This window comes from Linderina pennispora (assembly GCF_002104995.1).
Source record: "Linderina pennispora strain ATCC 12442 chromosome Unknown DL89scaffold_5, whole genome shotgun sequence".
In the NCBI taxonomy this organism is placed as follows: domain Eukaryota; kingdom Fungi; phylum Kickxellomycota; class Kickxellomycetes; order Kickxellales; family Kickxellaceae; genus Linderina; species Linderina pennispora.
This window is the reverse complement of record NW_024468253.1, coordinates 582,153-595,965: the sequence shown is the minus strand read 5'-3', so window position 1 is coordinate 595,965 and position 13,813 is coordinate 582,153. Positions and strand designations below refer to the sequence as shown.

Below are 13,813 nucleotides of genomic sequence, written 5' to 3'. Positions count from 1 at the left end.
GGTCGTGTGCTAGCGTTGCTGCACACACCTCGTTGTAAAATGAAGTAGCTGTCAGGGTCGGAGGACGTGGTCACAGCGACAGCATAGCTTGAATACTTGATATTGCGACAATTCTGTGGGTGTAAGCGTAGCTAGAAGTGCTGCGGATGAAGGTGTGGCGTAGGCCATATCTAATCAGCCAGTATGTTGTTTGCGCTGCTGCTCTGGCCAATGTTGAACTTTTTGGTTAGCTCCAGCATCGAGTCAATGTCCATGTCCTGGCTCGGGCTACGCATCAAGGCAGCAGCCATGACTCCCCATGTGTAGTGAATACGGGATGCCGGGTGCTTGTTGTCGTAGAAAAAGTGGCTGTCTGGGTCGCCACAAACACTGAGTGGGCCCATGCTTGTACCATTTCGCTTATAGCACTCAGTGTTGGTGTTTGTGACATTGATTGCAGCGACGAACTTTTGGTCTAGCGCATTGCTGACCAGCCGGTGGAGGTCAAGAATGCGGACGCCGCTGTAGCCTGAAGATCTGAGTGCCCTCTTCAGCTGCAGATTCACCCAGTATACAGCAGGCTTCATGACGAGCTGGAATCCACTTCCGAATTCCCTGCGGCGTACGGTCAATGGGAGGTAGGTTCCACAAAAATATGTTCCTGTATCCGGCATCAACCAGAGGTTTGATTCCCTTTTGCAACCTGCTTTCCCAAGTTGGTTGAGAACGAAAAGAAGCTCTCTTTCAGACCGATAATTGCTGGAAGATGGGTGGCAATGTCGTTCGGTCCAATGAGCACGGAGATAATGTCCCCTGCTAAGCGCCTCTTTGGCTTGGACTCGGGTTATCTGACAGGTAGGATGACACCTGGTCAGCCAAGCTAGGGATCACTGTGCCGTTCTCCGTAGATGGCGAGAAGGCGTTGTTTGAAGAGGCAGAGCCATATGCATGGTTGGCGAGGTTCATGCCAAGAATATCAGCAGCATACTCGTTCCACACGTACGAGTTTGTAAAGCGGCCATTCCAATACTCGTTGCTGTTCAGCAAGCGGCCAGTGTTTCCGTTGTCAGAGAGCGAGTCACCAAACACAATCAGGTTTGGTCTTGCCTGTGTGGGTGCTGCAAGGACCAGCGTGCAGGCAGTCCAGGGCGATAGCGGCGACATGCCTTGCGGCTCATAATAGCGATGTGGTGTTGAGGGAGTGGCAGCGAGATAGTTATCCAGGTACAGGCCAAGGGCTGTTGTCGCGGTGCTGTGGCTGACTTTTATATCAGATATGGCTGTCTACCTTCGCTAGAGCCAGCCACCCTTTGTGACATGCAGGTGACAATACCAAATCCCGGTACCGCGAATGCTTTGATGTCGACCGATATTGATATACGGCATTCCAGAAAGGCACCGGCGTAGAGAATAGCGTCGACAATTCTACAAAGCGCATTATATCTGTGCCCATCTTCTCCCTAAACCTCTTTGTAGAATATAGTGCGCAGGCTCAATAGCCACGCCTGTGGAGGATCCGCACCACATGCCAGCAGCACCACGCATTGGCGACATACACATCCGAGGCAGAGACTATCCGAAATCTATTGCCTGGAGCATATCAGTATCAGGAACAGCAGGTGGGTTTGTGCTGGCTTTGCCACAGGGGAATCCTGCAAAGTACATGTTGGGACAAGCTGCAAAGTGAAAGGTGCTATTTATAATATTGGCTGGGGGTCCGGGTCAAGGAGTACGGTCATGATTTACAAGTGGGCTTATCTCAGGCAGCAGTCGGGTTGCGGATCTGGACGCATCTGCTCCTGGACAATCTTTCCACAGAGCTTTGCGTACGGGTTCTCCTTGGCAGCAGCCATCCTGGCAACCTCATTGCCGTGCTTGGCGCCTTGCGAGAAGTTGTAAAAGGCGCCATCCTGGTCGCCGCGCGCTCTGAGAATCACAGCCTTCTGCGTGAATGCTTGGCCCAGGATCTCGCCGGTGCCGTGCTTGATTGCGCTGTTCAGATCCTGCCAGCGCCAGGTCCTCCTTGCCCTCGAGGCGGTAGGCCTGCGCGCGGTTGTTATAGGCAGACGCATACTGGGGGCAGTCGGAGATAATGGCCGACAGCGCGGTGATGGCGCCGGCGATGTCGCCACCCTCGGCCGGTCTTGATAGCCTCGAGTTCGCGACGCTTCAGCTCCACCACCAGGGTGGCATCAAGACCAGCCTTGTTGTCCGCAGGTGCAGGTGCCGCGTCCTTGTCTTGGGCAGGGTCATAGGCCTTGTACGTGCCGGCGATCTGGTCGCGCACGTACTCGCCGTCAAGGGCGCTCGTGAACAGCAGATCAATGAGGTTCGAGTCGTGGGCCGAGGCACTGGGGCTCGAGGTGGTCGGTGGAGACATGGCTGGTTAGTAGAGTGCTGAAAAATAGGAGTTGCGTGGGAGAAAAGCGGTCAAAGGAGTGCTTCTGGGTGGGATCGCTGGGCAGCGCGGCTTTATATGTGGGGCAAAAGATTCCCAGCCTCCACGTGACACCGCCAGAAGAAAAAGCGTGGGAAAAAGCAGGTCCACCGCTTTGCCGATCCGGCTCGCGGCTCGCCCATGTCTGTTCGCACTGCAGGCTCTTTTTTGGCTGGCGGGTGTCTGGTGGCGCATGGGCATGGGCAAGGCAGCGGTGCCGTCGGCGCAGCCCCACAGCAGGCAGCACCCACAGCAGGTCACGCGGGCTGCAGTGGCATTCACGCCTTGTGGCCAAGGTGCTTCCCCTTTGGCAGTGGCAACTGTCGCCACACACATCACTGAATGCGAACTGCCCAGTGGCAGTGGCTCCGCCTTCATCTCTGGCCACAGCCAGAGGCCGGCTGGGCCGTTAGTGGTGGCAAGCGTGGTCCTGGGCACGGGGCCAGTGCATGCAGCCAGTGTCACCGCATGTTCCACGCACACCCCAAAACCGCGTCACACTATGGAGCCAACCGGCAATACGATAACCCAGCCCGCTCTCCCCTGCCCAAAAACCCCAGCCGAGCGTCAATCGACCGATTACCAAACCCCTCCCCCTATCGCCTGCGTTCCCCTGAAAAATAATTAAGCGTGTATCACTGTGGGAGCGGCTTACTCGCCATCCGTGGCCTCCGTATGGGGCGGGGGCGCATTAATGACCTATTGTTGGCGAGAGCGAAGAGTTAGGCACGGCGACATACATGATGGGCAGAGCTCGCTCTTGTCTGGCAAGTCCGACTGCCGCGTATATAAAACTTGCGCACACCTCCGATTCTAGCACCACACTTATCGCTGTCAAGCACAGCCGCCCTTTGGTTTTCTTTTCCTCTCCCCTTCGCTCTAGCAATGCCCTCGCAATCCCTCCAGAGAAAAGCCCTTGCATCTTACGTTCCACGAGCTGGTGGTTGAGAATGACAACAGCATGGCACGGGACCAGTTTGCCGCCGAGCGCAACTTCCTCTCGTGGATAAAGCTGGCCATGGTCATGGTTGCGTCAAGCGCTATGACAATGACAAAGTTCCAGCAGCACATCACCAGATTTACCCAGTTTGCAGACGGAGTCAGCGTGTACATTATTGTTCTAGCGATGCTGATAGTGGTCGTGTCAACGCTCCATGTGGTTGACTCACAGGGCCGGCTGGCGATCCTGCGGCGGACCAATGCGGGTGTTCCGGCCGGTGTTTGTGCAGGTGGTGGGCAGCATGTCTGCAGCATCGCTTATTTTCGTTCTGGCGGTCAGGTACATATCGACATGAGTGATCAGCATACCAGAAATGGGCCGGCCTGCTTTCCTAGAACAAAGTCGGTCTGGCAAATACGCGTTGGGCGGCGGGGGCACACTGCAATACACAATGGGCGCAGCGCTTAATTATTCCAACCACTTCATTTTTCAATGCATTGCCGATCATCTCAGGCCCGAGTGGCAGACAAGCAAATGCTGTGTGTATCTTGGCTCTTGCTGCTGGCAGCCAGTTCGTCTGGGCACGTTGGCTGGGGCTTGCGGCATTCCAAAACAAGCAGGCTGCATGCAGCAAAGTCACAGCTCTTACTGGACGCCAATCACCGCTAGCACACACTACCGCTGTTCGATCTGGTAGGCAATAGCCCAAGGGTTTCGATTTAGGTTTTCCACTCTTCCCTTCGATGGCACGCTTTGGCATTGTCAGCCCGGGTCCGCGAACAGCAGGTTTTTCTGCTCTCGCACGCAACTGCGGTGCCGGGGGCTCGGGAGCTTCATTGGGGGAACACGGATGCGTGCCATTTAATGCCGCACGTTGCAGAATGCTGTTGTCTGCGTTGTGCTCTGCGCGCAGGTAGTCCGGCTATATTGCCCCATATGCAGCGATGAGCAGGCGCATAGGCAGGTTGTTCTCGAAGCGCGACTCTGGAAGCCGGCGAGGGGCTGTCAGCAAGGACAAAGGATATATAGTGCGTGGAGGCAGGCGAAAATCAATGCAGGCAAATGGTCAAGAGGGGAAGGGAACGGGAGCAGCTGCGTGCGTTCCGTATAAATTTGGGGAGCTTGGCCTGCGTCTGCGGCATGGGGCTGGACTGGTAATTAAACTTGCAGTTCCTTCTCCCAGATACTACCGGTGCGAGTGCTTTTCCTCACCCTCTCCTTTCTAATCCTCTCTTTGTGGCACAAAGACTAAGCGCGCCCTTTCCTTGAACCCCTTGCTTCCCCACTAAAAGCATGCCCTTGTTTTCACGTTCAGCATCGCTCACATCGTCACAGCGGTCAATCTTTTCAAACAACAACGGCACCAGTTCGCACGCTCAAAGCCGGCACCTATCGTACCAGAGCACAAGGTCATCTACACCGTCCCTGACACACATGGAGGACTATCCGTCATCGCCACTGGTCGCGCCCGTCACGCCTCTCACGCCCACGTCGCCGGGCACATTCCCCACGCAGACAAAGGGCGGGGTCAGCGTGTTTATATCGCTGAACCATGCACCCACTCTATTCGCGCACCCAGGCAAGGGCTGTGAGCTGGGCGGCAACATCGTGCTGGAGTCGGACCGAGTCATCAAAATCAAATCAATTGAGCTGCGCTTTATCGAGGTCGAGTACTTTGAGTTCGGTGTGCCGCGAATCACGCCGATTCCGTTTGTGGTGTGGCCGCTGAAATACACGATGCAGCTACAGCCTGGCTCGCACCACATCCCATTCACCTTCCTGCTGCCCACCAGCCTTCACACCACCGCGTTCACAAAGTTCAACTATTCGCAGTACGAGCTCAAGGCGGTCATCAAGGCCAAGGGGTTCAGCAAGGAAATTGAGGGGGTGCGTGAGCTCGAGTTCTTCCCAGTGCCGCGGCTGTACCTCACAGTGCCTGGTAAAAGCCCCTTCGCTACTACGCACAATCTGGGAAAGCTCGACATCACTGTCAACCTGCCAAGCCCGTTTGTTGCAGCCAGCAGCTCATTCACGGTGGACATGGCTTTCTCGCCCAGCACGCCGTACTACTACCTGGCCAAGATCGAGGGCAAGTTCCTGGAGATGATAGAGTACACGCGCAACGACGGCACAGTCATGTACAAGGACCCCGACCGCACAGTCTGCACAATCTCCAATATTGCACCGCAATGGCGCGATCCAATCCCGCTTGTCGACAATGTCAACGTGTCGTTTGCCGTTGACCTGCCGATCCTGATGAGCACGCCGCCAAAGCGTGCGTTCGCCACTAACACCAGCCCGTCGGTGATGCCTGATCCCGTGATCACCCCATACATCCTGTACGACGTCAACAACTCGCACCTCACTATCAAGCACGTGCTGTTCTACGACATCGAGCTGTGGGACATCCGCGGCGCGCCCCACCACGTCAACAACTCGGTCCAGATCAGGATTCTGCCGCCGCTGCCTGCCGATATGGCGCCAAAGAACTAGCCCGCCGGGGGTGCTCATTTGTTAATACCAGCGTTTTATTCGGAGCTTAATGCATAACTTTCTGTACCTAGTCTAGGTCGTCATTGACGTGGTTGCGCTTGACCACAAAGTATGTAGCCGCCACCGGCTTCATGCCACGCTCATTTCCCCACTGCACCGCATCAAAGCGCACGCGCGACTTTGGGACATCGTCTCTGGTGACGTTAAATGGCTCCTTTTGCTTCAGCACTACCACGGCATAGCGGTGGAAGCCCGAGTTGAAGGACGGAAGCGGGCCCAGGTACTCAGTGATGATGTTGGTAGGCCTGTCTGGAGTCGAGTCCAGGTTGGAAACCAGGAAGTGCCTGAAGGAGCGGTATCCGTGGCGGGTGGTTGCTGGGGCATCTGGATCCACAATGGCCACTGTGAACACCTCGTTGGGCGGTGCGTCAAATTCAATCGTGGGTTCCTCGCGGGTCTCGTTGATGGATAGCACCTGGCCCATGGCCGCCTCTTTGTCGGCATACCTGACTGACACGGGGAATTCTGCAACAAATGAGTCTGGCAGCACATCTGGGATTATGTGTGCATCACGAAGCTTGGTCTTGACTCTGCCCAATTCTTCCGGGTCAAACTTTCTCTTCCTGCACGCGCTCCTCAAGCTCTTGGATCGCGTCAGAGTTGTTCAACTTGTACGGTGCTAGCGAATGGTCGCTGCCAGTATCGTCACCCGCAGCTTCTTGACCGTTCTTCCCTTCATGCCCGTCAGGCTGGCGCTCGTCAGCTTCATTGTGTGCGCCACTCCGTCTGATGTCATATTCCGACGGCTCCCTGTGCCGCTTGTCGTAGACCTCGCCAAAGTCATTCAGTCTCGCACCGTCGATCTCGTCAGGCGATGCAGTCTGTATTGCCGGCTTTGCCCCTTTGGTATTGAACAGCGTGACACCGTACTGGTTATCATAAACAACACCAGTGGCTGCCACCGACGAAATAAGCAAAATAAATGACAGAGCTAGAAAGCTGCGCATAGTAGAGTGACTGGGTGTGGTTGAATACAATGGTTGATACAGATGGAGACACATGCAAAAAGTCAAAGATACTGCGCTGCGCAAGCTAGTTAAATGTATTTGATATGCGAGCCCTGCACTGTAATACCGAATGCATGGGCTGTGAAATGAAGAGCATGAAAAAGGCTGTGAAAAATGGACTGTGGGGAGGGAGATAGTAGTGGAAATATTCTACGTCGCCAGGGTATCTGGTGCTCCAAGACATGGCGGCAGAAGCAGTAGCATCCGAAACACAGGTGTCGCACAAAATTCAGTTTACGCTTTATCGCCGTGGGTGTCACTTCCTTCTCCCAGGGTCTTGGCCAGCGAATTCGTCCCGTCTATAGCGACGAGGTAGCTGGCCGACATAAAGTAATGGCGCACATAAAGTTTGTCTTCATCATTGCCGTCATACGAGTACGCATGGCAGCGGTTGACAAAGTACATGGAACCGAGACGGTCTCGCAGCTGGAATTTCTTGAACACCCCCGCTCGGACATGGCTCAAATCACCACCCGGAAGACGCTTGACGCCTGAGTAGATCTTGGGAAACGCGGGGTAGTCGGGGAAGCTCAGTGCGCCTTTGATTAGACTAAGCATACGGCTGTCATCGTCATCGTCATCATCACCAAAGTCGGCAGCCTGGTGCTTGCCAGCGATCCGTGACCGCACAAAATCCATGAAACGACTCGCGCAGCGTCTTGCGCAGGTCTACACCTGGTATCTGGAGATCGGGCTCTAATTCGAGCTCATAAAGTCCCTTCTGGGCGCGTGCCATTATTCCATGCCGCTTGTTGTGATGAATGTTGGGGTGAAGGACCGCACGCCCGGGCGAGTTCTTTCTGTCCACGGTGTGGAGTGTCCTCTTTGTCCGCTGCTATCATCATCGTCCTTGCCCTTGTCGCGGGCATCATCCCTGTCCTTCTCGCGCTCACTATCCTCATCCCTATCCTCATCTCTTTCCTCATCACGGTCCTCATCACGGTCCTCATCCGGTCCTTCGTCTTTGTCTTCGTCTCTCTCACTCTCGCTGTCGCTCTCTGTGTGCCGGCCGCTATGGTCATCACTGGTCCGCTGCTGAGGAGAACTGCGCTTCGATTTCGTTGCTCAACGACGCCTCCTCGGCACCCATCGTTGAGGTAGTGCCATGCTTGGACCTTTTGGCAGATGAAGCTGCCGTCGATGACGAGGTGGATGTCGATGATACTGCTGGTTGATAGTGTTGCTGTGGATAGGGATGATTCAAATGCACTCGACTTGCGTGCATTGTCCTCACCGTTAGTGATTGCACCTTGTGATCTGGAATCGTTCGAATCATCTAACGCGCTGGAGAGCGCAGATAAGTTCCGACTGTTTGCCGTCGTTGGGGTGCTGCAAAATGATCGAGCCCATGTAGACCCAGTTTTGCCCAACGCTGTACAGCCCCTCGTATGTGGTGCGATTGTCTTTCAAGTTGTGGTGTGCAGCAACCTTGAAGTAATATGGCAGTGTTGCATCGAGTTCAACAGGAGACTCTAGAAACACTTGACTCGGGCCATCCCTAGTTGGCCTATACCGAACCTCGGACAGATCGGATGTCTTGCCTAAGATTACCTGGTGTGCCGACGTAGGAGGCGAAATCTGCATGACAATCAGCGACTTACTGTCATTACGGTGCTGCAGACTCATCGAGCCATCGCTCCATCCAATCCCAATCCACTCTGTGCCAGGCGGTGACGTGTCATTTGCAAATCGCAGTAGGCTCATTGCCGCCGTAATTCCTTTCGTTCCTTCCACCACATCCCATTCGAGCGCAACCTCAAATGTACGACCAACAACGCCGAACAGCGCCAGGGCTAGGGATATTGGCGACAATCTAAACATGCTCGAAAGGGTTTAGCGAAGTAGGTGGGTTGGCCAAGGAAAGGGAAATTGAGATAGGAGGATTCAACAGGAGTGGTCGCATTTACTATTTAAGTGGCGCTTTCATCCTAATTTAAGGAAGCGCAAGGAGATTACTCGCAGACATCCTTTACTGCAAACATGCTCCTCGTGCTGGTTAGCTCGAATTATACGCCATTTGTCTCGCATAGCAGACTGGAAGCTGAGGCTATATATGGCCATCGACTTTCATTATCTGAAACACACGACAAAAAAGTAGCAAGAAACGGACTATGTGGCACAAATTACTTGGCTGTACTTTCAAACCATCGTTGTGAAGAATTCAGCCAGGAATCTCTCACCCCCTCAGGGAGTTGCTCAACAGTCGGGTTGGTAATAGAGTTGTCGCTTTCATGCAAAACCTTGTTAAGCTCGCTCTGTAACTGCGGCGGGAATATTGCCTTTGATCAACATTATAACTGCATTCCCATTTGCACGTATTCTCCCCAGTTACCTTAAGAAAATTGCAGCTTAGCGCCCACTCTCCATGTAAAGGGGTAAAAAGTTGATGATTTTTTCAACAATGGCACCATCTGAGGTGGCCATTTTATAGCCACCGTAAAAGGGTGTCATAGAAACAATGAACTAGAAAGAAAGGAGAAAGAAGGTCATAGCGGGCAGGGGATTAATCGTAATGACGCCTACCGGGAATTGTAGATGCAAGTGCTAGTAATTGATGATATCTCCTGATTTGGAATGAAGGAGTACATCTATCACGTAATGTCGATGAGGGAAACTGGTCTTCGATACCACACTCCATTGTTTGCATGCCCAAAATTCGAGAGTGGATTAATACTGCAGGTAACTATATAAGTTGATGAAGTATCGCTCATTGTCAACAATAGAAACAATAAGAAGATTGGTGACGTTTTCAATTATACACTGAGCGGCAAAATTGAGCCACAAAAATTTATTTCTACTTTTACTTACCATATCTTCATTATCAGATAATATATATACTTCCATTTGGCATATGTTCGATGGGGCTTGACATAGTATAAACATATGTAGTCAAATGTTCTCTAGCTATTGTACTTCATATGATATCGAAGTAAGAGTAAAAAAGTAGAAAAATTAGAGAGGTAAAAATTTGACTCATGGACTTCATAGTGCCATATCTACATCTTATCATTTTTGAATAATATGAAATCACCACCCATAACTCTACTGCACTCCTTCTTATATATTAATATATCATTCATACAATTACTCAACTACATATAATACTATCATATACTTAATGTGTGATGAAAAATTATAAAGGAAAAGTTCAACACTTCAGCAATACCCTTATACTTATGAATATTGAATACATAGTTGATACTTACATGACTAGTATTCAATGCTGAGGAGAAATGAGTTTGATAGCTAATTCACAAAAGGAAAAATCAACTATAAATGATATACAGCTACACATACACTGAGCAGCAAAATTGAGTCACAAAAATTTTTTTTAACTTTTTGATACTATATCTTCGTCATCAGATAATGTAGATACTTCCATTTGATATATGTTCGATAGGGCTTGACATAGTAAAAAGATGTAGTTAAATGTTCTCTAACTATTGTGCCTTGCATAATATTGAAGCAATAGTAAAAAACTAAAAAATTAGAGAGGCAAAAAATTGACTCACTTTGACTTCATACTGCTATTTCTATACCTCATCATTTTTTTAATTATGTGAAATCACTATGCATAACTCTGCTGTACTCGCCCTTCACTATTAACATCTCATTCACAACATTGCTCAACTACGCATAGTACTATCATGTACACTGAGCGGCAAAATTGAGTCACAAAAATCAAAATCATCGAAAATCTTAAATAATTTCTCTGAACGACGTTCATTGAATATGATAAAATTAAATCATGGTGTATGCCATGCACTAATCTATTTCTTGTAGTTGTGCGCTTATCGCTTTTGAAATAAGCGAGAAACTGACTTTTTAAAAAATATAAATTTTTGACTCAATATTGCTCACAAAATTCGTCGATTATTTTCTCAATAACTAGCAGAGCCACAATAGGTTTTTTTGACCGCAGCGATACGCACAGGCATCGAGTTCACTAATCACAAATAAACGGTTTCATTTACTTACCTATTTATAATTTCTTAGGCCAACGCAATGTAGGAGCCAAACATGATGAATTTTGACTTTTATCAGATCTTACTCATAATGAAGCCCTATAAGTGAGTAGCGTATCGTATCTAGGGGACTACACTGATCATCTTACAGTAGAAACAGTATACATATCTAGCCTACTTATAGCCCTATTTGCTATTTATGTGATGATGACTTCTTTAGATATAATCTTTGCACTCTCCTACTGCTTATCATAGGTATGTAACCAAGGAAAGATATATACCATCATATGCACACTGGTCAGTGTGCCACATCCCCTCAACTAGGGAAGCAATGCCCATAGCTGTATAGAGATACACTACTCAAAACTCAGAATCTACTTTTTCAGATTTTCTTAGAATCTCGATTTCTTCCCAGTGTTCACAGAATAGAGCACTTTCATTAGGATATTTCATTCCCATAGTCACCTGTGGGGCATATGCTTTGTATAGTAAGTACATTTGATTTGATCTAATATGTTTTTGATCGTAAGAAGCTGCTTAAAGAAGGATTAAGAAAGTTGCAAAATTTGTGATTCAGATTAAATGGCTTATCATTAGGCACAGAGATTACATATAGATATCTCATAGCATAGAGCAGGTAGCCACAGTAGTAATCTCTCTACCTATGTATATATTGTTACTATAAAAAATCAACTCATAGAATTACATTGCTTCAATAGAGAGCTTAAGCATAGTTGTACATCATTTATAGTTGATTACTCCTTCAGTGAACTAGCTATCAAACTCATTTCTTGTCATCATTGAGTACTAATCATGCGAATATCAACTATGCAATCAACATCTATAAGAGTGATGGCAGTGCTGAAGCATTGATCATTTCCTTCATAATTTTTCTTCACATATTGATTACATGATAGTACCATGCGTAGTTGAGCAACGTTGTGGACGAGATATTATTATTGAAGAGCGAGTGCAACAGAGTTATGGGTAGTGATTTCACATTATTCGAAAAAAGATAAGGTGTAGAAATGGCAGTATGAAGTCAAAGTGAGTCAAATTTTTGCCTCTCCAATTTTTCTACTTTTTTTACGATTGCTTCGATATCATGCGAGGTACAACAGTTAGAGAACATGTAACTACATACTTTTATACTATGTCAAGCCCTATCACACATATATCGAATGGAAGTATCTATGTTATTTGATGGCAATGATAGAGCATCAAAAAGTTGAAAAATTTTTTGTGACTCAATTTTGCCGCTCAGTGTATTCAGTATGCGAAGAAAAATTATGAAGGAAATGATCAATGCTTTAGTGCTGCCATCACTCTTATGGATTTTGAATGCATAGTTGATACTCACATGGCTAGTATTCAATGCTGAAGAGAAATGAGTTTGATAGCTAGTTCACTGAAGGAATTATCAAATATAAATTATATATAATTACACATCAGCTCACCTTTGAAGCAATATAAATCTATGATATGATTTTTTATAGTATTAGTACACTGAGCGGCAAAATTGAGTCACAAAAAATTTTTCAACTTTTTGATGCTCTATCATTGCCATCAGATAACATAGATACTTCCATTCGATATATGTGTGATAGGGCTTGACATAGTATAAAAGTATGTAGTTACATGTTCTCTAACTGTTGTACCTCGCATGATATCGAAGCAATCGTAAAAAAGTAGAAAAATTGGAGAGGCAAAAATTTGACTCACTTTGACTTCATACTGCCATTTCTACACCTTATCTTTTTTCGAATAATGTGAAATCACTACCCATAACTCTGTTGCACTCGCTCTTCAATAATAATATCTCGTCCACAACGTTGCTCAACTACGCATGGTACTATCATGTAATCAATATGTGAAGAAAAATTATGAAGGAAATGATCAACGCTTCAGCGCTGCTATCACTCTTATAGATGTTGATTGCATAGTTGATATTCGCATGATTAGTACTCAATGATGACAAGAAATGAGTTTGATAGCTAGTTCACTGAAGGAGTAATCAACTATAAATGATGTACAACTATGCTTAAGCTCTCTATTGAAGCAATGTAATTCTATGAGTTGATTTTTTATAGTAACAATATATACATAGGTAGAGAGATTACTACTGTGGCTACCTGCTCTATGCTATGAGATATCTATATGTAATCTCTGTGCCTAATGATAAGCCATTTAATCTGAATCACAAATTTTGCAACTTTCTTAATCCTTCTTTAAGCAGCTTCTTACGATCAAAAACATATTAGATCAAATCAAATGTACTTACTATACAAAGCATATGCCCCACAGGTGACTATGGGAATGAAATATCCTAATGAAAGTGCTCTATTCTGTGAACACTGGGAAGAAATCGAGATTCTAAGAAAATCTGAAAAAGTAGATTCTGAGTTTTGAGTAGTGTATCTCTATACAGCTATGGGCATTGCTTCCCTAGTTGAGGGGATGTGGCACACTGACCAGTGTGCATATGATGGTATATATCTTTCCTTGGTTACATACCTATGATAAGCAGTAGGAGAGTGCATAGATTATATCTAAAGAAGTCATCATCACATAAATAGCAAATAGGGCTATAAGTAGGCTAGATATGTATACTGTTTCTACTGTAAGATGATCAGTGTAGTCCCCTAGATACGATACGCTACTCACTTATAGGGCTTCATTATGAGTAAGATCTGATAAAAGTCAAAATTCATCATGTTTGGCACCTACATTGCGTTGGCCTAAGAAATTATAAATAGGTAAGTAAATGAAACCGTTTATTTGTGATTAGTGAACTCGATGCCTGTGCGTATCGCTGCAGTCAAAAAAACCTATGGTGGCTATGCTAGTTATTGAGAAAATAATTGACGAATTTTGTGAGCAAAATTGAGTCTAAAATTTATATTTTTAAAAAGTCAGTTTCTCGCTTATTTCA

The 13,813-nt window shown here is 47.6% G+C and overlaps 4 protein-coding genes across 4 annotated transcripts; 1 reads left to right on the top strand and 3 right to left on the bottom strand.

The window, feature by feature from the left end:
• Window positions 1-170: 170 nt before the first annotated feature.
• DL89DRAFT_292309 (uncharacterized protein) lies at window positions 171-2,359 on the bottom strand (the record flags this gene model as incomplete). Its single annotated transcript, XM_040890288.1, has 4 exons — window positions 171-582; window positions 833-1,152; window positions 1,785-1,982; window positions 2,081-2,359. 4 exons carry the CDS (start codon window positions 2,357-2,359, stop codon window positions 171-173), a joined length of 1,209 nt encoding a protein of 402 aa, XP_040744265.1.
• Window positions 2,360-2,609: 250 nt separating this feature from the next.
• DL89DRAFT_292308 (uncharacterized protein) lies at window positions 2,610-5,849 on the top strand (the record flags this gene model as incomplete). Its single annotated transcript, XM_040890287.1, has 3 exons — window positions 2,610-2,876; window positions 3,354-3,635; window positions 4,692-5,849. The coding sequence occupies 3 exons, from the start codon at window positions 2,610-2,612 to the stop codon at window positions 5,847-5,849; spliced, it is 1,707 nt and encodes a 568-aa protein (XP_040744264.1).
• Window positions 5,850-5,877: 28 nt separating this feature from the next.
• DL89DRAFT_266854 (PEBP-like protein) lies at window positions 5,878-6,911 on the bottom strand. The gene is made up of 2 exons (XM_040887268.1): window positions 6,464-6,911; window positions 5,878-6,432 (listed from the first exon to the last, which is right to left on the bottom strand). Exons 1-2 carry the CDS (start codon window positions 6,854-6,856, stop codon window positions 5,917-5,919), a joined length of 909 nt encoding a protein of 302 aa, XP_040744263.1. The 5' UTR covers window positions 6,857-6,911; the 3' UTR covers window positions 5,878-5,916.
• An 18-nt stretch (window positions 6,912-6,929) lies between these two features.
• Window positions 6,930-8,797, bottom strand: DL89DRAFT_266853 (uncharacterized protein). Its single transcript, XM_040887267.1, has 6 exons — window positions 8,226-8,797; window positions 8,082-8,200; window positions 7,942-8,047; window positions 7,700-7,904; window positions 7,177-7,585; window positions 6,930-7,155 (listed from the first exon to the last, which is right to left on the bottom strand). Exons 1-6 carry the CDS (start codon window positions 8,735-8,737, stop codon window positions 7,151-7,153), a joined length of 1,356 nt encoding a protein of 451 aa, XP_040744262.1. The 5' UTR covers window positions 8,738-8,797; the 3' UTR covers window positions 6,930-7,150.
• Window positions 8,798-13,813: the final 5,016 nt, after the last annotated feature.

Coding starts and splice junctions, on each gene's coding strand:
- DL89DRAFT_266854 (XM_040887268.1), bottom strand. CDS start 6,856: ATGCGCAGCTTTCTAGCTCTGTCATTTATTTTGCTTATTTCGTCGGTG. Junction 6,433..6,463: donor AGCGCGTGCAGGAAGAGAAA/GTTTGACCCGGA, acceptor GGCAGAGTCAAG/ACCAAGCTTCGTGATGCACA.
- DL89DRAFT_266853 (XM_040887267.1), bottom strand. CDS start 8,737: ATGTTTAGATTGTCGCCAATATCCCTAGCCCTGGCGCTGTTCGGCGTT. Junction 8,048..8,081: donor AGCAACACTATCAACCAGCA/GTATCATCGACA, acceptor CATCGACGGCAG/CTTCATCTGCCAAAAGGTCC. Junction 7,905..7,941: donor TTCTCCTCAGCAGCGGACCA/GTGATGACCATA, acceptor AGAGAGCGACAG/CGAGAGTGAGAGAGACGAAG.